At 37.7% G+C, this 23,245-nt stretch overlaps 1 protein-coding gene across 1 annotated transcript; it reads right to left on the reverse strand.

Moving 5' to 3' along the window:
- Window positions 1–912: 912 nt before the first annotated feature.
- Window positions 913–21,957, reverse strand: LOC127652167 (SWI/SNF-related matrix-associated actin-dependent regulator of chromatin subfamily A member 5). The gene is made up of 24 exons (XM_052138229.1): window positions 21,709–21,957; window positions 19,148–19,273; window positions 18,885–19,051; window positions 18,025–18,125; window positions 16,881–16,981; window positions 15,754–15,933; window positions 15,137–15,292; window positions 14,890–15,021; window positions 13,846–13,914; window positions 13,646–13,755; window positions 12,995–13,221; window positions 11,935–12,056; window positions 11,530–11,682; window positions 11,239–11,371; window positions 7,547–7,695; window positions 7,317–7,436; window positions 7,127–7,234; window positions 6,905–7,018; window positions 4,513–4,635; window positions 3,949–4,081; window positions 3,744–3,862; window positions 1,773–1,985; window positions 1,482–1,592; window positions 913–1,377 (listed from the first exon to the last, which is right to left on the reverse strand). Exons 1-24 carry the CDS (start codon window positions 21,787–21,789, stop codon window positions 1,312–1,314), a joined length of 3,114 nt encoding a protein of 1,037 aa, XP_051994189.1. The 5' UTR covers window positions 21,790–21,957; the 3' UTR covers window positions 913–1,311.
- Between the last annotated feature and the right edge of the window lie 1,288 nt (window positions 21,958–23,245).

Consider the following 23,245-nt stretch of genomic DNA (forward strand, 5'->3'; position numbering starts at 1 on the left):
CGGTCACAAAAGGAGATGTTCAGGTTTTCTACAACAAAAAAAAGAGCAACAGTGCCATCTTGTGATTGACGCATCGATCGCACGTTTGTAACACGCTCACTATATGGAGTGTTGCAGTGAGAAGCATTTACATGTTTCCATGGATCATGGTATTAATAATAGGAGGGTTGTACTTGCTTGTTTTGAGTATTGTGGGGATTATTCCCCCCCCCGGAATCTACCCCCCTGAAACACACATCTGCTCTTACCAGTCAAATGTGCATCATTTACTCACCCTCATGCCATCCCAGATGTGTATGACTTTTGTTTCTTCCGCTAAACACAAATGAAGATTTTTAGTAATTCCCCCTAAAAAAAATAAGGAAACCAAAGTAATCCGTGTCTTCTGAAGTGATATAATAGGTGTGGGTAAGAAAAAGATCAATATGCAAGTCCTTTTTTTCTCTCTCCTCTAAATCTCCCAGATGTGAAAGTAAAGAGTGCACATGACTTTCAAATGTAAAAGTGAAAATGGAGATTTAGAGTAAAAAAGGATTTAAATATCGATCTATTTCTCACCCACACCTATTATATCACTTCAGAAGACATGCATTTAACGACTGGAGTCTTACAGATTACTTTGTCCTTTATTTATTTTTTTTGGAGCTACAAAAGGTCTGGTTGCCATTCACTTGCATTGTATGGACCTACAGAGCTGAAATATTCAAAAAAAAAATAATAATCTTAATTCGTATTCAGCAGAAGTCAAACACATCTGGGATGGCATGAGGGTTAGCAAATGAGATTTTTGGGTGAACTATCCCTTTAATATCAGCTTTGCAAAGCTCTTAATATTTATTTTAAATCTGAGCCAGTGTCTGTAGCAACACTACATTGAGATACAAAGCATTACAAGAAAACAGTTTATTTGGAAGAAAAAATACAGAGCAGTGATTTAAAAAAAACTTGACATTTATTAGTCACATGTTCCAATTGACTATTATAATAAAGGTACATCGACAACACTGAAGACTCTAAAAGGAGGGGAAGACTGCAAATTATACTGTTACGAGCAAATGGAATGTGGATAAAAAAAACAGGTATAAATAAAAAAAAACTTTGACAGCACAGCCGTAGTACATTTAGAAAAAGAAAAAAAAAAAATCTAATTTACAACTATGCCACTCTCTCTCTCTCTCTACAAAAAAGGTCAAGCTACTTGGAGGTGAGGTTCAGCACTGCAAAATCATACAGTACATGAGTGGGACCCGTAACAACAAATGCAAGTATTGCTGTACTGAAGGTCCTTGACAACAAAGGTTTGACATCGGCTCACAGTTTGAGCTTTTTCCGGCGTCCACGTCCATCAGGGGTCCCTTCCTGTTTGCGTTTCTGGGCCTACGAGTAAAAATCAGTCATTAAACTCTTCTTCAGTACTGACTTATTAACTGCTGGCAGTTGTTCAAAGTTCTTTAAAGGGACAAAGTGTGCTATGGGCTTACCGAAGATGTGCGAGGACCCCTCTTTTTCTTCTCTGCCTTCTCTCTCTCTTCTAGCTCCATGTTCTCACGTTCAATGAGCGTGATGAGTGTGTTACACCTTCTCTGAAGCTCCTGAAATTACATACGTATAGCCTTGTTAGGTTGTTGAATCAACTACAAAAACGACTCTGGTCCACTTATGCTAGTATGAAACATTGCATAAGTTCAGAATAAGGAAAACAAAAAGATGTTAAATGCACAGAATAGCCCCTTTAATAATAACATGCATTTCTAGATGCTAACAAATCTCACCATGGCAGTGCGGGACTTGAGGAACCAATCAAATCGGAACTGGGGAGAGTTGCGTATGCACTGGCGCAGCTCATCATATACGCTCTCCTTGTCAAATCCCAGTTTGTGCAGCATGCAGATGAGAAATCGATCCTCCTCTTCTGTGTAGTTCTTCCCCTTGTTGGTACCATAGGAGATCCTGAGCTGATGAAATGGTGCCTTATAACGGCCAATCTGGACAGGAAGAAAAAAAAAAAACCACATTAGCCTCTCAGAGCACATCATTGATCGCTCACTTTTTCAGTAGCAGCAGACTTTTCTTATTTTTTTTTCCATAGGGATTTTTTAGAAGTTAAGCTAGTTCAACAGCATTTGTGGCATGATGCAGATTACCACCAAAAATTATTTTGATTCATCCTTTTCTTTTTTTTTTAAAAGGAGAAATAATCATAGTTACACTGAGGCACTTACAATGGAAGTTATAGGGTCAAATTTTTGGAGGGTTTAACCATGTGCGAGCGACCCAGCATCCACACGCGTGACGTTGTATTTTGGCTTTGCTATACGCAACACAATTAAAATTAATTTAAACCAACTGAATACATTTCACAACACTACACTGAAATATTTGGGTTAAAATTCTGGCACGACAAGTCACGTGACCCAACAGCATGATGTTGATTTCCGTGAAGCACTTCTACAGGCGGAGAGCCAAAAGAGTGCCTCTGGTAAGAAATCCCCAAGTGTTTTTTCCCATTGATACCCGTTTGGTTGTAAAGACTCAAGTTTCGTTTAATCGCTTTACAAATTCATAAATTTTTTGCATGTTAGTGCGCCAATATACATGTATGCACTGGTCTCAGAACAGTTCGCAATTCACTTTATTTTCATTCTAACTCCATATAAAGTTCACGTTTTGAGGGAATAATGTTGCAAAATCCACGGATGGTATCTGACATAGGCCAAGTTCTCAATTTGTATCATTTCTTTCTAGATGAAAAACAGGTAAAGGGTCGGTTTATTGGTTATTCAGTTTTCTTCAAAACAGAATAACCAATAAACCGACCCTTCATTCGTTTTTGGGCCCTTGACCCTATCTGCTCCAGAGGCGCCGTTTCATGGCTGACCCTGCGCTCTGACCCCAGCTTAGTTGGGGTTCATCTGTACCTGTACTCTGCACAATGACAATAAAGTCGAATGTGTTAAACCATTACGCAAAACATTATTTATAGACAGCAAAAGTGTTTAAAACTGAATCGTGTACAATTATTTTATCCAATCCCTATTCCAGTACTTACATTTCTAAAAGCAGTGAACTCTGAAAACGGTGTAGAAAAAAATTAAGTGATTGAGATATTATAATGTTTGATGGGTCATTTCATGTAAGATCATATGGACAGAAAACAATGTTTCAAATGTTTTCACGATACATCAAAATTCAATAAATCTCCCCATCCCTAGCGAGTATTTAACCATTTAGGAATTGCCCCAATTCACTTCCATTGTATGCACCTCACTGGAACCCAGATTTTTGCATAAAAAAAAATAATTAAATTTTTGATTAAATGTACAAAATGGCATCTAAATAATCAGATATACAATTGGTTTGAGTGTGTAGGGAAACCGACACGATTGCATCATTCACAGTACATGCCAGTGGGCTGTTGCGACAAAGCTTTATTGGCCTCAATTCTCTGATTGGTGGATTTTTCTCCTCTGGATTATGGGTAGTGTTCCTGCACCAGGAATTACACGATTTCAAGTTTTTAAAAGTGAAGTTGAAATTAATGTGAACTGATGGCTTTAACTGGAGCACATACCATCGAAAAACAACCTCGATACTCACAGTAAGTCTTGAAAGGTTTGTGCATTATGGCTAAAAATCTATTTCACGATGGAGAAAATGATTGGGATCGGTTACATTCGTTCAGCCCTGCTGTTGCACTATTACAAAACACTTTCTGTGAAAATGGGTCATGAGATGTCACTCACTTTGGAGTCAAGTGCTTTCTTGATGCTGATCCTCCTCTGGATTCTGGCTTCTCCTCTCTCGATCTGAGCCATGATCTTCTCAATGTCCTGCAGTTCATTGCAGCGCTCCCAGAACACAGCTGCACACAACCACAAAGAATGGATCTCAATCACATTTATCCTGCATTTATCGTTTCGATAAGTTGCGCAGGACTTATCAACATACCGGAATATTCCATGACCTCCTCTGGGGTTTTGCCCTCGACCTCACGAGCAATGTTCTCGATGTCATCTCTTCCCCACTTCTCATTTGCCTTGATGAACTGGTTGAAGTCACGTTTGGTCCAGATAGTGAAGCCCTGCGTACAGAAGATATGCATATTAATGAGGCACTGTACTAGTACCATCTCAACAGTGAAGTGGCAGTGTCATTAGCAAGTTTCTTCTAATAAAAGACTTTACAAAGTGAGCAATTAAACTTAATGTTGGAAACAAGACCCGTATCTTTTAGTAATAAACACAAGTTAAAAGTGAAGCATGCAATTTTTGCGACACCAAACGGAACTGAAAAATAACACGTTTTCAAATAATTATCAAACACTTCCCACAGTTTATACCATTATGCCCAAAGCTTGCACCATTGGTTGAGCCAGTGTTGTCATGCACGCAAACAAACTGATTGCAATTCTGTATGGTACAAATATAGTAGTGCAGAGATTGCACACTTTAAGGTGGGTGGACATGTACTCTTTATAGCCGTTTTAAAAATTCCTTTCAGGTGATATTTTACCTGTGAGAGGAGGTTTTCCTTCTCCTCTAGCTCCTCTTCATTAAGTGGTTCTGCTTCATCAATCTTGGCCTGTTCCTCTTTCTGCGCTTGGGCCGAATTGGGCAGATCAGGGCTTCTTGGCACCTGTTAGCATGGTGAAATTCTATATTAGAAATTTTGAAAGGGATAATTGCATGTTGCATCTTAAAAGGTATTAACGAAGGCTGTCGAATTAATTGCATGATGTGCCGATTAATTCAGCGAAATAATTGCAATTAAATCGCATCCCCACTGTTTACAGAGAAAGGCCTCTTTCAGATTCAGATTAAAAATCTCCACTTTCACTTTTGTTTGAGGAATTTGTATAATTCTTGCATATTGCCACCTACTGGTAGGGTTGGTCAAATGTGGAGAATGATAGTTAAAAGTAGGGATGCACCGATCTGCTCAGATACTGAATCTTTTAGACGGATCATGTATCGGTCCGACGAGTCATGACGTGTTCATTACTGTCAAGCTCCAAAAATGACATAAAAGAACCATTAAAACACCATTAAAGCGGTTCATATGACTCAAGCATTTTATTCAAAGCCACCGGAAGATGTGTGATAGCTCTGTGAATCACAAAAGGCTGTGCTTAAAAAGTAAATATATAATATGCGCAGTGTCAGCGTGTTCGTGAATGCCGCTGTTCGGTTTACACACACACTCTCGTGGCTGTTTTAGCCTTCATGTGGTGCAATATTTGAGCACTTACTCAAGAACAACATCCCAGATGTAGATGATCAATAGTTCGGTTCACTTATAATATGCATTTAGAATGGCACTGGAGGAGCATTGTACCAGAATTTGAATAAGCAAATTAAACTACTGTGAACTTCCCACAAACAGACACATACAGGACGTCCTGGAGAGTTTAGAATGTCAAAATAAAAGTGGGCACGATTTAAATATATTACTGTAGTATTTAAAATAGAAATTTAGATTAAAAATGTATTATTATTATTATTATTGTAACATTAGTATTTTCTTAGTTTATATCAATATTTGAGTTGAATGAGTGACAATTACACTGTCAATTAGAGCTGAAACGATTAGTCGACCATTTTCATTGTTGAATAATCGTTTGATCTCCTTTAATGTAACTTGAGAGAGCAGCACTGCAGCTCACGCAAGACTGATGAGGGGAAGAATTACACGGATCACAGATGCACTCTGCGATCTACATCAGCTGAAGCTGTTTGGAAGGTTTTAAGTACAAAGGGAATTATACAAAAATACCAAATAAGTAAATTCAGAAGCACTCTCGTTGTGGAATAAATGAGACTGAGCTCTTTAAAAAGGATAACACCCCGGTGTTGCATCTTAAATGCAGTTTAAATGCGTTATAGCTTTATTAAAGTTCAAATAATACGGAAGCAAGTCATGTAATTATACACAAACTCCGAAACGGGCATTTGTGTGTGTGGTCAGCGCCTCTTCTAGGAGTTGTGCGAATGTCCCGATCTAAGGGGGAGAGATTGAAACTGCACCCGGCTGATGCACACTATCATGGGGACACTCGTCCCTCGAGCGCGCACACTTAATGCAGCTAGATTATAACATGGTGGCTCGCAACTTATTGAATCATAATATACGTCACTGTGCATTTCTCACTGTGGATTTTGTTTTGGCTTGTTTTCCAATAGAAATAATGTACATTTACTTCAGCAGCTATACTGTAGAATATATTTTTTTTTATCTGCGAAATGTTGAATATAATATAAAAAATACAAATATCTAAAAATCCTTAAAAAAAAAGAAAAAAAAGATGCATTCACCTGAGCAGCAGCATATGAGATATTTAGACTTGCATCTTGAATAGAAGTGTATTTAGTCTGTACTGCACTCGCAGAATTATAACCATGTGGAAAAATCCACTTACTGGAAGTCTAAATATCTCATGTTGCTTCTCAATTAAATGTATTTGTTTTAAGGATTTTTAAACCATTTTAAATGGAAAACGAAACAAAAACAATTGATAGTTTGTTTGTTTTTTTGCAGTGAATTTCTTTACTGAATTAAACGAAGTATTTCCCCCCTTTAATTCAGTGAATGTCATTTAGTGGTATTTTTAAAAGATGATTTTGTCCTCTTTATTGTTTACTACGTTTAATACAACCTTTTAAGTTGGGACACAAGCTGAATAATCGGTTAGGAGCTAATGATTAATCGGTTAGGAGCTAATGATTAATCGGTTAGGAGCTAATGATTAATCGTTGCAATAATCACAGAATAGTTGCAGCCCTAGTGTGAATGAAAAGTGAGCTGATATCTTACAACTAAATTGAACAAAAAGAGAGATCTGAATCCTTTAAAGTCCAGATACAAGTTGAAACATTTTTCCAACTTGGACTTCAGAACATAGACAAACCTTGTAACCGATAGTCTTCCTGTAATACAAGATCTCCTTCTCTAGCAGCTCAAAGAGCCGAGGAGGAAAGAACTGGAAGTCTTGAACATTAGGTTGTTTAGGAGGACGAGGAGCCTGTGGGAATGTGAGGAAAAGTTTATTATGACTTCAGTCGGAAATGCTTTCCAGTTTAAATACTGATATTGCAGTAAATTCTTTAAGGGGCAATGCCGTCCATAATACCTTTGGTGCTTTGGGTTCGCTGACGCGCAAGGCCTCTCTGAAATAAGCGTCTACAGCGTAGTTTGCCTTGCGCTCTCTCTTGGGTGGTTCAATCCAGTTAGTGACGACCTGAAATAAAAAGTAAAACAAGTTCATCAAACTGGAAAAACACAGCAAGTGAAAAGTGAATGCTTACATTTCATCAGGTCACCTTTTTCTTTTCTCTGTAATCTTCACCCTCAAAGTTGTACACGCTGTTCTCCGTGTCCATGGTGAAGTTCCTCAGAGTGCTTTCTCCAAGATTGGCCAGCTTCTCCTTCATCTCCATGGTCTAAAACACACCAACAGAGCATTTCTAATGCATATTGTGGCATTTGGTCAACTAGAGCGTTCAGTTTAGTCCAGCTTTTCAGGGAAAGTACTCTAGATCAGAGGTCCTACCTTCTTTTCTCCCCTCTCTAAGATGGCGTCAATGTCTTCATCGGTGATCTCGCTCTCCTTTGAGGCAAAGACGTGAGTGGCACCGTGGCGAATGATAGACAGCATTTCGTCTTTGCCCAGTTTGTTCATGTTTGGATCTACCAGTCTGCCTATTGGTGAGCAACAGACATGAATTCATAAATATAATAATAATGATGATTCTCATTACCGCCAGACAATCTTTACTGTATTACAGTAAAAATATTCTCTTGTATAATGATTTTTTTAAATTAAAATCCACAAAAATGACTTCTGCATAACACAAATGAAGATTTTAGAAGAATATCTCAGCTCTGTATATCCATACAATGCAAGTTAAAGGTAACCAAAACTTTGGAGCTCTAAAAAGCACAAAGGCAGCATAAAAGCAATACATCCGACTCCAGTGGTTAAATCCATGTCTTCTGAAGTGATATGATAGGTATGGGTGAGAAACAGATTATTTAAGTCCATTTGTTTACCACAAATCTTCACTTTCACATTCTTTTGTTTTTGGCGATTCACATTCTTGGTGCACATCGCCACCTACTGGGCAGCAAAAAAAAACAGTAAAAAAATTAATATCGATCTGTTTCTCACCCACACCTCTCTTATTGCTTCAGAAGACATGGATTAAACAACTGGAGTCTAATAGATCACTTTTATGCTGCCTTTGTGTGCTTTTTGGAGCTCCAATGTTCTGGCCACCATTCACTTGCATTGTAAGGGCCTATAGAGCTGAGACATTCTTCTAATATTCTGAGATGGCATGAGGGAGAGTAAAAAAAATTGAATTTCCATTTTTGGGTGAACGATGCCTTTAACTCTTTCCCCGCCAGCGTTTTTAAAAAAAAGTTGCCAGCCACCGCCAGGGTTTTTGACAATTTGCTAAATTTAATGGCCCGCAGAATATTTTCTTCCATGAATATATGAAGATGCTATATATCAAAATAAAGATCTGAGCCTCTGCTTTTAGGCAAAAAAAAACGATTTTATTTTATCTTCATTTGTTCTTTTTTTATTGCCACTTGAACAGAGGTAGGTTGTCAAAAACAACATTTCGGACAAAAAGCTGAGAAAAAGGCATTTTTATCAAACAAGTGCTTTAGTATTAGTAGGGCTGGGGCGGTATGGATTTTTTCTAACCGCGGTTGAAAAGAAAGATATTACCGCGGTATAGCGGTAAACCGCATTAAATACATTACATTGGATCAGAGAAGTCCCCCCCCACATCAGAAGTCGCTTTTGATAGACAGACTTTAAATATTGTCACCTACATCCGAAGAAAAAAAACGAGCACAATTTTAAATAGTCAAATTTTCATCAAGCAGTAATTTGGCATGAACTAATCACTGTATAGATTTCCTTATTTAAGATTATTCTCAGATACATTCGCATTGAAGATGGGTCAGACATGATTTTGACCACTTTATTAAGTTTTGTTTTGTAGAAAGCCTTTCTTTAACTTAAAATTTCGTTTTGTATAAATTGTATCTTAATTTTAATCACTGTTTCATTAACTAATTGCCTGGAATTAATAAATAAGAAGCAAATATAGCAGACATATAATCAGCAGCAGGGCGTGGAAGCGCCGATGCGATCTCTTGCGCGTGAGCTCTCTCATAAATGAACCGAAACTCGTCGGCTAGGCCTACTGCCTCACAGACATGAGAAATAAATAGAAATCTTAAAATGCATTTTAAACAAAATTCAAAACAAAATGATAAAATTTTAGGCTACAGTAGCCTAGTAGTCAGGTTTGCCGATGTGCGTTACTATTTATTTATTTATTTTTATCCCTGTGCTGCCAATCGGAAGCGGACTTCACTGCTGATATTCTGGGGATACAACATAGCCAATAGGCTATAGCCTACTAGGGACTTTAGCCTTTAAAATATCTTTGCTGCATTGGATCAGTCTCCTTTCTAGAACAGCCAGAGCTTTCTAGCCTCGCGGCAGCAGCGCCTTGCATCGCTCAGACCTTAAAACAGTCAGCGCCGCGGATGCGGTTTTGAAAATTTATCAAAAAACTTTGGTGCGGACAGATGAGTTTTGTGATGCGGTTGCGGATTAAATAATAATAGCCCATCCGCGCATCTCTAATACAAATGGAATGTTGGCTCCTCTGTGGAGATTGTCAAGAGCACCAAATTTCTTGGTGTTCACCTGGCGGAGAACCTCACCTGGTCCCTCAACACCAGCTCTATCACCAAGAAAGCCCAGCAGCGTCTCTACTTTCTTCGAAGGCTGAGGAAAGCACATCTCCCAACCCCCATCCTCACTACATTCTATAGAGGGACTATTGAGAGCATCCTGAGCAGCTGCATCACTGCCTGGTTTGGGACTTGCACCGTTTCGGACCGCAAAGCCCTGCAGAGGATAGTGAGGACAGCTGAGAAGATCATTGGGGTCTCTCTTCCCTCCATCAAAGACATTTACAAAAAACACTGTATCCATAAAGCAACCAGCATTGTGGACGACCCCACACACCCCTCACACAAACTCTTTACCCTCCTCCCGTCTGGCAAGAGGTACCGAAGCATTCGGGCCCTCACGGCCAGACTGTGTAACAGCTTCTTCCCCAAGCCATCAGACTCCTCAATACTCAGAGACTGGTTTGACACACACGTGTCCTGAGTTGCACTTTAATTACTGTCACTTTATAACTGTCTGCTACCTCAATAACTGCTATGTGCATAGAACATTATCTCATAGTATGTTATGTTTACATTTTTAGAAACTGTCATCTTTTTGCACTACTGAGTACTGGTCGGCGCTGCACTGCCTATTGGTCCTGTTTATTGTCAGTAATTTGTTGTACTGTCCCGTACTTTTTGCACATGTTTGCACGTGCACTTTATATAGGTATATATAGGTAGTTTATACAGGTATTTTATTTCGTTGTGTAGTCTCACGTGGTCCTATGTTGGTCCTTTGTTGTTTTTATGTAGCACCATGGTCCTGGAGGAACGTTGTCTCGTTTTGCTGTGTACTGTACTAACTGTATATGGTTGAAACGACAATAAAAACCACTTGACTTGACTTGACTTGATGTTATTATGTGTCATTGAACATTGCGCTCCCCAACTCGCGAAAGGTCGGATTTGCTCCATATTTTGATAAGTTTTGTTTAGAAAACCTTGAATCCATGTAGGCTAATATCATTAGACATAATCCATATCATTAGAATCAATGAATCCATGTCATTAGACACAACGTGCACACATGTGCAGGCCAATGTTTTTTTTGCGGTGACGACGGTGACAAGCTCAGACCCGCGGTTGGAGTCACGTGACCGCGGTAACCGTCCCAGCCCTAAGTATTAGTATGGTGTTCCACTTCACGTTTGAGATGATCGCAGTCTGTTTCTTTGATCAAAGAGTTGCGTACACTTTCAAAACATGCGTGCGGGTCTTCCTTACCGCATACCACCTAAAACACGGATACCCGGAAAATTCCGTGTTTGGCGGGGAAAGAGTTAATAGCTCTAAAAATAGGCTTCATTTTCTATATGCAAAATATAATAGATTTTTTAATTAAAATAGAGTTTATGGAATACTATACACTCAGATACACTTAATAAATGTGGCCAATTAATTTTTAAATCAATTGTGTTGATTTAGTAACAGGTAATCAGTCATTTCACTGATGAAACATTTGTTTTCGCGTCTTACCTTGTTGAATGACGATAGAGTCCAAGCGAAGCTTCATTTCAGCACGTTCCACAATTCTTTCCTCCACTGTATTTTCTGTAATGAACCGAAACACGCGCACCTGTTTCTTTTGACCAATCCTGTGAGCACGATCCTGAACAGAGAAAATCCAATGAAAATTAGGAACACTAACCCCATTATTGCATGAGAGTAAATTTGAGTAGCTTCACAATCAACTAGTCAGACGAGCAGGGAAAGGTATCGTTTTAATAGTAATATGAGAAATGTATTAAGACTTCTGTGCACACGGACCATTGCTTGAAGATCCACTTGAGGATTCCAGTCTGAGTCGTAGATGATGACGACATCAGCGGTGGCCAGGTTAATACCGAGTCCTCCAGCTCTGGTGCTCAACATAAATAGAAACTTGGAGCTGTTGGGCTCATTGAAGGCATTGATAGAGACCTGTGAATGAGAGGATGAGGTTAAATCAATTTTACAGACAATATTATAACTGTTTATTTATGATCACTCATTGGTGCTGCAAAAATGGCTTAAGTGCAAAATTCTCTCCAGTGCTGACGCAATTCCTCTGGAAACAGGCAGTTGGGGTGAGATATATTGATTTTCTATCGATAGTGGTGTGGTGATAGCTTTTTTTTTGCTCAAACACACAAACATTTAAAGTGGACTAATTAATGAGGATGATTTCCATACCTGTCGCTCCTCATGCGGCGTCTGTCCGTCCAGACGACAGTAACCATAGTTACGCCACATACAGTAATCCTCCAGAATGTCCAGCACCCTGGTCATCTGACTGAAGATCAAGACACGGGAGCCTAACAGAAAGAACAAATTTAAAACACCATATCAAGACTCTTTGCATTTAATAAAATTTCTACAAGGGTTAGTGCAGATATTCAGCTATACCGTTTATACCGCGGTATATCAAAGCAGACATTATGGGCAGTAGGGGTGGGACGATATGTTGATCTCACAATTCGATAACCTCAATTCCATAGAGCAACACAAATGTTAAATGACATTATTGCAGGCAATTGGGATTATTTATTTAGAAAAATGTTTGAGCAAAATGCCAATTATAATTTGTCATTAGGGCTGGGAATTGATTGAGTTTTCTTGACTCCGAATCACATGCTCTTGATTCAATATCGATTCATATGGGTATATTTCATTTCAATGTCCCTTTTGATTGCATAAGAAATTCAAATTGTTTATACAGGGGACCTTCTAACTAGGTACATTACAAAAATATTACAATTTACAAATTATATTTTATTAGTTTTTCCAAGTTACATTTTAGCTTTATCTAAAAATATATATAAAAAATATCCATGTTATTGCTTTGAATACTATTGCATATATTATTTGTAACTTTACAGTTTATTTGCATATTTTGGTCCATTTACTTGTATTTACATTGATTGGTTGGTTGAACGTGCTAAAAGTGGTACCGTCTCTTTAAGAAAACCAGCACAGAAAACCCTACACAGAAGAAATGTTCAGTTTTACCAAAAGGCAATTTTCAAGTACTTGGTGCTTAAATTTGGCTTTTAGAAATGTAAGAACATTTTGTTGATCCTGTAAAGACTGTTAAAAATGCAACAGATTTTGATGCTTGATGGGTCATTTCATTGGATCACGTGGTGAGAAAACAATGTTGAAAATTTGAAAAATATAATTTTGCCTCAATATGGTTTGAAATATTTAATTTAGCCTTAAATATCTTAATCAGATGGCAGCTGGTATTTCTCACCCTGCTCATTTAGCTTGGGCAGCAGCTTGTCCAGGACAGCCATCTTGCCGCTGTTGACCACCAGGTGGAGGTCAGTGGTGTAGGGCGGGCCGGGCTCCGCTCCATCAAACAGATACGGGTGGTTACAGCATTTCCTCAGCTGCATCAGCACATTCAGCAGGCGCATTTTGTCCATCTTACCAGCTGAGTTCAGAATGTCAATATCCTTCATCAAAATCTTTGTGTACCTGAAGAGAAATAATGCCAAGTTAATTATTATTCTGTGGATTCACATTACAGGAAATCACCAAAATAATTTTGTCCTGTATCGCTCAAATTACTGTAAATGGCATTAAGGTTGGACAATATCAAATCTTAACCCTTTTTGCTGGCTATATTGCACACATATGGGAATGTTATGACAGATGTTTTAATAGCATATCCAATTTATATTTCAGATGCAAAAACTACTTTAATCAAAATATTCATAATTCGTTTAGTGGAAAAACAGCATGGCAAAACATGCCTTGATCTTTTTACTACATTTTAATTCTTGTATTATATATTTTCAATCTACTTTGCAACAATGGCTGTTTGGTTGAAACGATGGGTCGCCTGATTGGAGGATCAAGCTCAGATCATACATTTCAGACACCGATCATTAATATTTACCATTCTCTCTGCATCTTGCTAAGCCCAATATACATCTTGATTTCCTTTTTGGGGAGGAGAGATTTCTCCACGTCAGCTTTGATACGTCTCAGCAAGAATGGACGCAGCACCTGTCCCATTAGGAGATTCGTTAGTTACGAATGCATATTATGAACATAATTTGATTTATGTCTTCATAGATGTGAAAGGAAAACACTTACAGTATGAAGACGTTCCACCAACTTTGTGTCTCCCAGACAGTTATTGGTGTCGAACCAGGAATCGAAATCCTAAACACAAAATAGAGAGGAAAGGCAAAAAATTAGGGCTGTCAATCGATTAACACTTTCTTGAAATATGCTAATTTGATTAATCAAATGAATTGCAATTAAATCACAATATAGACATATTTGCTGATAAATGCTCTAAATAATCATATCTAATGGTTACTTCTAAATAGATACATTTAAATTATTATAATACATTTTATAAAAACAATTCAGATCATTAAAATACATTACATTATTGCAACAGATGTGTAATTCACTTGAGGGCAATATATGGTTTATTTCCATATTATTGTACATAAGGCCTACAGTCCGCAGCATTTCAATTCATCAATAAGTCTGAGATTTATTATAAAGGCTTGTCTAAGGACATGTCAATATTTAAGTCCTTTTTTACCCTAAATCTCTACTTTCACTTTTACATCTGAAAGTGAAAGTCAAAGTGGAGATTTAAAGTACAAAAATACTTAATATTGTTCTGTTTCTCACCCACACATATTTTATTTCTTTAGAAGATATAAAATTTACACACTGGAGTCTTGTCGATTACTTTTGTGTGTCCTTTGTGATTTTTGAAGCTACAAAAATGTCTGATCACCATTCACTTGCATTGAATGGACCTACAGAGCTGAGAGATTCTTCTAAAAAATCTTTGTTTTCTGCAAGAAAGTCATGCATATCTGGGATGGCATGAGTGTCAGTAAATGAGAATTTGTATTTTAGGGTGAACTATACCCTTAATTGCCTTTCTCTGAATTAACACACTTAACCAACAGCCCTAAAAACTAAATTATCCAAAAGCACACATTCTCAACCTTAAACATAATTCAGTTTAATCATTCCATTTATACTACTTTCAACTGCAAGTAGAGCATCTAAAAAAATTAAATAAGTCCAATACTTAAGATACAACAAATAATTATTTAACACGTAAATCTGCCAAAGTGACGGTATGCAAGAAAGAAATGCAAACAGCACCTCTGAAGAGTTAAAGACATCTGGCAGCAGGAAATTGAGCAGCGCCCACAGCTCGTGAAGGTTGTTCTGCAGAGGCGTTCCAGTCAGTAGCAATCGATTCGTCGTCTTGAACTCTCGCACAATCTCTGAAAGCTGAGACAAACAAACAGTGACTCAAAGACAATCGATTCTCAGATATAAAAGCAACATCCAAATGACAGTAACTGAATCGGTTAAACATGCCACAGTTATAGATGTGATTGCAAACCTTTGATTTCTCATTCTTGATACGGTGGGCCTCATCAATGACCAGATATCTCCAGTTGAACTTCTTGAAGACGGCCTTCTCGATAATTAGCATCTCGTAGGAGGTAACGCACACGTCCCATTCACCTGGCAGCAGTGTGTCACGGATAAATGCGTTCTGCAGAATGGAGATGAAGGCAATGGGAATAAATAGGAGTAATGTACCTCAATATAAAGTGCAGCGACCACCCACTTTTTAATGTTTCCCATTCATTCTCTCAATTTCATTAGTATGATATACATGTTAGAAAGTGTAGGGAAACTGACTTTATTCATTGTTCACAATTGTTCGTGTAAATGGGTGGTTGCTTTTGTAAGCGAGTCAGATTACCATGAACTTCTCTGATTGGTGAATCTCACCTAAGGATTATGGGCAATGTATTTCTCTGGAACTCCGTTAAATAGGAGTTTTAAAAGAAATGAAGTTGAAATGCTCATGTTAGGTCTGTCTTGAAAGGTGGAGAAAACGAATGGGATTTTTACTTCAGGAAGCCGACTGCTGCACTCTTGTGAATCACAATACAAATGGCAAGTAAAAACTTTGCAACCAGATCAACATCGAGAATCACTGCATCTCACCCTTTGATCCCGGTCACCTATGAGGCAGACTGCTCGTAAAGAGGGAACCCAGCGTTTGAACTCATTCATCCAGTTATAGAGTGTGGACTTGGGCACCAGAACCATGTGAGGTCCAGGAATGTTTCTATAGTGCTTCATGTAGCCCAGCAGAGAGATGGTCTGAAGAGTTTTACCAAGACCCTAAAAGCACGGGACAAAACAGATTAAGTGCGAGATATTTATAATGCAAGTTGAAACGGGGTTCTTGACTATTTTGATATAATCTTTGAAACACTTTTCCATTTGTTAATTGTTACTATATACATTTATAATGATTACACTCACATAAAGCCATTTCTGGACATAACAGAACACAATTGGATGTTTCTTCAGCTTTGGGCACTTTTACCAGAAACGTTAACCAGAAACAATATTTCTCTCACCCTCACTAATTTTCTAATTTATCTAGCAATGTCCAGTAGAGTGTGTGTGTGTGTGTGTGTGTGCACGCACTTATCACAGAAGATGTGACATGTCATGAATATTCCCACCACCAGTGTCATTTCTAGCAAATTATGTGAAGTGTTTAATAGAATTCTGTGGTGCAAATAATGTTGATGGAAATTATTTTTTAATTTTTTTTTAATGTTTTTAAAATAAAATGGAGCTCATTTGTCTCGCCAAGGCAAATTGTATAGCTAAAATATTATGTTATTAGAGGCGTTGCAGAAATGACATCTGTGGGAACAGCTGTAATATATATTTTTTTAAATAACCAGAAATAACTTCCACAATAAATGATGAAATGGTTTACTTTTTCACTCTTTGTTTGGATGATCATAGTTTTAAACATACAATAATTTGTATTTTTTATCTTTGTCTTGGACAAGGCTACAACAATAATATATAAGAGGTATTTGAAAAGATCCAAAATTAAATAATAACGGCCTAGTAAAATGGTTTCTTATTATTAATGAGACCTTTTTAGAAAGTTGGAATCAGTTTATTTTAATAAAAATCAATCCGGTACATTAAATTGCTCAAAATTTGAAGAAACACCCAACTGTAAATTTCATATAGCATATTTTCTATAGGCAAGATTTCAGAACTTTACCAAAACTGGAAATCCCAGAACTACAGATTCATACCATTTCATCAGCAAGGATTCCATTGATTCCATTCTCATAGAGTGAAATGAGCCAGTTCAATCCACGGACCTGGTAGTCCCTCATTTTGCCATTTTTGACATCTGTCAAAATAAGTTTATTGTACTTAGTACCGGTAAACCAAACATGCAACGAATGAATGAAATATAAAGAAATGAATTAAAGAAATAATATATACTGTATATACATTAAAAACCCACAAAATGATCAGACATCAAAAGCGAAACGAGTGCTCTACTTGCGATATGATATTTACGGAGAATCCAAGAGAAACTACCGAGATTGCAAAGGAAAAAATACTCTGAGAATGAAGATACAGCACGAAATGATGCACACCACCTTCAACAATTATAATTGACCAAATCATAAACAAATTGAAAAACACTAAAAGGACTACAGGGATCATAAGAAGGACAAAAGCAAAAGCAACAGTGGACTGAGCAACAATGTATGAGACACAGACACCAACCAGCCTGCAAACTAACTGGGGTATTGAATTCAGCCAGTAACGCTTGATAAACCTTGTCCTCTGCAGCTGATCTCAGTAAGTTATTATATTTGCCAACTTTTCTTACACGGTTTCATCTTATTTTGTGCATTGTATTGTTCTGTCAGGGGATTTTTGGAAGATCGTGGCTATCTGTTATGTAAATCTGTCAATCAATAATATTATATGCTATGGCAAAACTCCAAATACAACCATCTGCTACACCAATGTTAATAATATTCCACTGTAACAGTTTACAGAACTTAGCAAGTTAAGCCATAGTTCATACAATATAATGTAATTGCAGTAGATGTCATCTCTGGCTATCTTGAGCAAAGCAATAACGATGGATTGCATTAATCCATATGTTTAAATATGTCATCAAAAACAAAAGTAAAAGCTGTATACAAACACACTGTGACACGCCATGTTTGAGGTAGTTACGTGAAACTACTATCCCTTTAACTTGACATATCCTAAAAACACAGCGTTCATGACTAGAGGCACTGAAAACCAGCGAGACGCGAGGCTACCAAAGTGAGACGCTCCGACAGAGTCCGTTTGATGCTTGAGAAATTTGAATCCTTGGGTGACCCTAATATATCCAATGTATTGCAAATGTCTGTGTGTTTAACTCACAGGAAGGCGAATCGTCAAAACGCGTGCATACACTGGTGGTTTTGCTGCTCTCGCTGAGCAGCTCCTCATCTTCCTCCTGCTCAGTGCGACGGTGACGGTTACTGAAAGATCACACACACACACACACACACAATCAGAAAGCTATTATCTGAAATACACTCTGCTAACACATGGGCTCTGTTACAAAACCTCTCATTCTGCATTCTAATGCCCAAAGTATACTTCGGTTTAGACACAGGTAGCGTCTGCATACAGTCGAACGCTAGCCTTTCAAAGTATACTTCAACTGACTGTGCCTGCAACATGCAGGCAGTTGACGCATGAGCGCTACGATATCTCTTCGGGACTTTAGGCCTAAAAAGATGTATTTATATTTCTTCAGACTCAAGTTGTACCATTTGCGTTCAGAGTACGCACGGTTGGAAAAATTGGCCCGCACACTTTCAGTGCTTGAGCACTCAGCTGACGATTAAATTTGCATCACGCGTCCTATATGCATAGTGTTCACATCTGATCAAAGTGTACTTTGGGCTTTAGATACCTAATTTCGGCCAAACTGTAAAGCAGTATTACATTTATTCTTAAAAAAAATTTAAATTACAATCTCAGAATGCAAAACTCGGAAAAAAAAAAGTTTACACTATTTTACCCAAAATGTGTGTGCTACGTCTCTTTAGGCTTTGATAACTGCATTGTTAGCTTAGCAACATGCTAACATCAAACGCCATTGAAATCAAATGAGTCAAACATATACGTTACATAAACCAATAAATGTTATAGTATCACATGCTATGTGCCGTTAAGTTCCTAAATGAATATATTTAATGCTGAATGCCATACAGTATATGGATGAAACTCACTCTCCGACCGAAAGAAGGTTCTGCTTCTCGTCTTTTTTAATGCGAGGGCGTCCTGGCTTCATCTTCAGAGGTGAGGTTGGGGTCTTCTGGGCAGCTGGTTGGATGAAATGAGCAAACACTTCGGTCTGCTTCAGGAGGTACTCAAATCTGTTGGTCCGGTCCGTTAGCTGTTTAAACAAAGAATTAAATGTTAGAAGTGAACATAAGATACGAGTGTCTTCCTAACTGAAGCTGGCTGCAATGGTTGTAATGGAAAGCATTACCACTTTTTCTTCATATCCACCCGGTTGGTCCTCCTTTTCCTTCTCCGAAGGAGGTGAAGACGACTGCGCTTCACTATCCATCGCGGTGTCCGATGCTTCATCGCGTCCATTTTCTGATGTATCATCCTTAAAGAAAAATCAACTGTGTTGAAAAATAATGACGGAGCTACATTTAAAGCTTGAAAGAAAATTAAGTTTTCTTAATTAAGACCCCATGAAATGTCTTGACAATCCCGGCAGTTTTGCTACTGCTAGACAGAAGTAGCTGGTATATGCTAATGGGAGGGGCAACCTCATTCTAGAGTGCATTTGATTGGTCAAAAATGTGGATACACCCCAGAGTGCAAGATCACGTCATCGATATTTTACATCCATTTTCCCCACTTTAAATACGTTTATCAACTAAAACAGAATTGTCAACTTTCAGCAGCATACTAGCATACAGACGACTTCAAAGAAACTCAAATTTGTATTCAATTGCATCTTTAAGTGACAAATTACTTACAAAAGCTTGTTTTCAACGACCATTACAGGGATTCAAGACTCGTGATACGAATTCAAATTCAAAGTTCGCTTCACTTTTAGCGATACACTTACAATGGTGGCCAAAAGTTTGGAATAATGTACAGATTTTGCTCTTATTTATTTTAGAAATTGGTACTTTTATTCTCCACAGTGCCATTCAACTGATCACAATGTTTAGTCAGGACAATAATAACGTGAAAAATTAATATTACAATTTGAAACAATTGTTCAGAACTTCTTAAATTACTTCAAAGAGTTCTCATCAAAAAATCCTCCACGTGCAGCAATGACAGCTTTGCAGATCCTTGTTATTCTAGTGGTCAGTTTGTCAGGTGACCTTTCACCCCACACTTCCTGTAGCACTTGCCATAGATGTGTCTGTCTCATCGGGCACTTCTCACCCTTACGGTCTAACTGATCCCACAAAAGCTCAGTGGGGTTAAGATCTGTAACACTCTTTTCCAATTATCTGTTGTCCAATGTCTGTGTTTCTTTGCCCACTCGAAACTTTTCTTTTTGTTTTTCTGTTTCAAAAGTGTCTTTTTCTTTGCAATTCTTCCCATAAGTCCTCCTGAGTCTTCTCTTTACTGTTGTACATGAAACTGGTGTTGAGCGGGTAGAATTCAATGAAGCTGTCAGCGGAGGACATGTGAGGCGTCTATTTCTCAAACTAGAGTCTCTGATGTACTCATCCTCTTGTTTAGTTGCACATCTGGTCTTCCACATCTCTTTCTGTCCTTGTTAGAGACAGTTGTGCTTAATCTTTGAAGACTGTAGTGACACCTTTGGATGAAATCTGCAGTTTCAAGCATTGTATAACCTTCATTCCTCAAAACAATGATTGACTGATGAGTTTCTAGAGAAAACTGTCTCTTTTTTACCATTTTTGACCTCATATTGACCTTAAGACGTGCCAGTCTATTGCATATTGTGGCAACTCAAAAACAAACAAAAAGACAATGTTACGCTTCATTTAATGAACCAAATATCTTTCAAATGTGTTTGATATAATGGCAAATTATCAGTTTAGCATGATTACTCGAGGATAAGGTGTTGGAGTGATGCTACTGTCTAGATTTGATCAAAAATAAATTTTTCAAATAGTGATGGTGCTGTTATTTACATCAGTAATGTCCTGAATATACATTGTGATCAGTTGAATGCCACTTTGGCGAATTAAAGTACCAGTTTCTTTCCAAGAGCAAAATCTGTACATTATTCCAAACTTTTGGCTGCCAGTGTTTATCTTAAATGTAAACTTACCTTAAGTTAACCTTTAAGTCTTAAGAGATTGATTTGAAACCCAGTTGCTAACAGTACCACATTGTTTTACAGAGTAACTGTGAAGTAAAAAAGGGTTTCACTGTATAATAAGCAGATACAAGTAATAATTTAATACAAACCTTATGGTACCTCTATGTATGATCAAATCGTTTCGTTAAGTGGTAGGTAATAATAATTATACCCGGAAGTACACAAGAAAAAAAAAAACAAACACAGCATTTAACTTTTATTTTGAATTAATTTCCAAGTGAATGCTGAGAAACTTCACAAAATCGGTCAGTGCTAAATAGATGTTAATAAGTGTCTGGCTCGAAACAACTAAATCTATCTGCCCGTTTAGAAAGCCATTTGAAATATTTGATATAATATTTATTAGTGCGTGGGAGTGTTTTGAATGAAATGGTGATTCTAAAAGTAAATGAGTAGCAAAAAAACAATGATTTGCCAAATCGCAAAAAAAAAGCGGCTAAAGTCTTAGCTTATCTCTCGATCTGTCGAGTACAAACAGAATATGAAAGAGCTTAAATGCGGTTCTGAATGTGTCAATGCGTGTGTAATGGACGCCAGTCCGCTCCTCCATTCATCTGAACAGGAACAATGCAAGCTAACACAAACTTTCAGCTTCACGCTCGTGACGCGCGCGTGGACGGTTCGACAATGCTTCGTTTCGGAATTCATCAGCCCGTGTTTTTTAGATCAAGATTAACTAGAGGGTGATTATGAATGAAATGAGGTGGGAATGGTCCACTCACCTCTGCCGGACCGGCCGGGTCGAGTTGGTTAGGTTCTTCCCGCGGCTGCTGCTCCATGCTGCTTTCTGTTTGTGACATCATTGGCGGACTGATTCACGTATTTCGCTATGATCGCGAGCGATTCCCGAGAAAATACGTGTAAAAAGCCGATAAAGTGGATAGGTTTTCTTCGAAAGTTTCGAAATATAGCCCAAATGGAGCGAGCACACCACGCGTCATTCACGGCCCCCGACTTTTCTGTTGATACTGTTCCCGCAAAACGGCCCCGATTTCGCGCTATCGCGAGAATTTAAACGAGGATGACGTCACCAGCAGACTTAAAGGAACAGTTCACCCAAAATATGAAAATTCTCTCATCATTTACTCACCCTCATGCCATCCCAGATGTGTATGACTTTTTTTCTTCTTCAGTACACAAATGAGTATTTTTAGAAGAATATCTCAGCTCTGTAGGTTCATACTATACAAGTCAACAGTGCTTAAAACTTTAAAGCTCAAAAAGCACACCAAGGCAGCATTATTGTAATCAGTATGACTCCAGTGGTTTAATCCATGTGTTCTGAAATAATCCAATCAGTTTTGGGTAAGAAAACAGACCAAAATATAACTCCTTTTTCACTATTATTCTTGAGGTCATCAGCAGTCTCCTTGGCGATCATGATTTCAAGCTCGATGACATTTCCTAGCACCAACTAGTGCTCTGCATATCTGTTAATCACTAGGAAGTGTAATCGAGCTTGAAATAATGATTGTGCCAAGAGACCACAATGGCAAGATGCACAGTAAAATAAGAGTTATCTTTTGGTCTGTTTCCACCCCAAATTGTTTTGATCGCTTCTGAAGACATGGATTAAACTACTGGAGTCATTTGGTTGACTTTTATGCTGCCTCTATTTGCTTTTTGGAGCTTCAACGTTTTGGCCACCATTCACTTGCATTGTGAGGAGGACCTACAGAGCTGAGATATTCTTTTAAAAATCTTCATTTGTTTTCTGCAGAAGAAAGAAAGTCATACACATCTGGGATGGCATGAGTGTGAGAAAATGATGAGATCATTTTCATTGTTCAGAGACACCACTGAACTTTCATTGCATGTCTTGTGGATTGTCTATTTCTACAAAATATTTTGGAAAGACTGTTGTAAATGTATACGGGAGCATTTGATTTTTTCTTGTCTTTTTTGGTGTATCTCTTAGTCGATCTGTTTTTGTTTTTTTTTTACATTTTGTAAATCCAAATAGAATATTTTGTTAATCTTGTGTTAATACTTTTTAATTTTTGGTTTAATACTTTCCAGAATATATATATATATATATATTTAAACATGCTACATTTAAAAAAATGATTGTAGATTGTAGTCCCACGTCAGTTAATAATTCTTGGCTTGAGTCATAAAGGCATTTTTGTTAGTGCAAAATATTTAATTATGGAAATGTTTTAGTATGATAATTCTTACAAAGGTTTTGCCTAGTCAAAAGAGTACACCTATAGGTGTTTCAAACATAAAATAGAACCAGTCCTTAAGGATCCTTATTGG

The sequence above is a fragment of the Xyrauchen texanus genome, chromosome 11 (genome assembly GCF_025860055.1).
Source record: "Xyrauchen texanus isolate HMW12.3.18 chromosome 11, RBS_HiC_50CHRs, whole genome shotgun sequence".
Classification (NCBI taxonomy): domain Eukaryota; kingdom Metazoa; phylum Chordata; class Actinopteri; order Cypriniformes; family Catostomidae; genus Xyrauchen; species Xyrauchen texanus.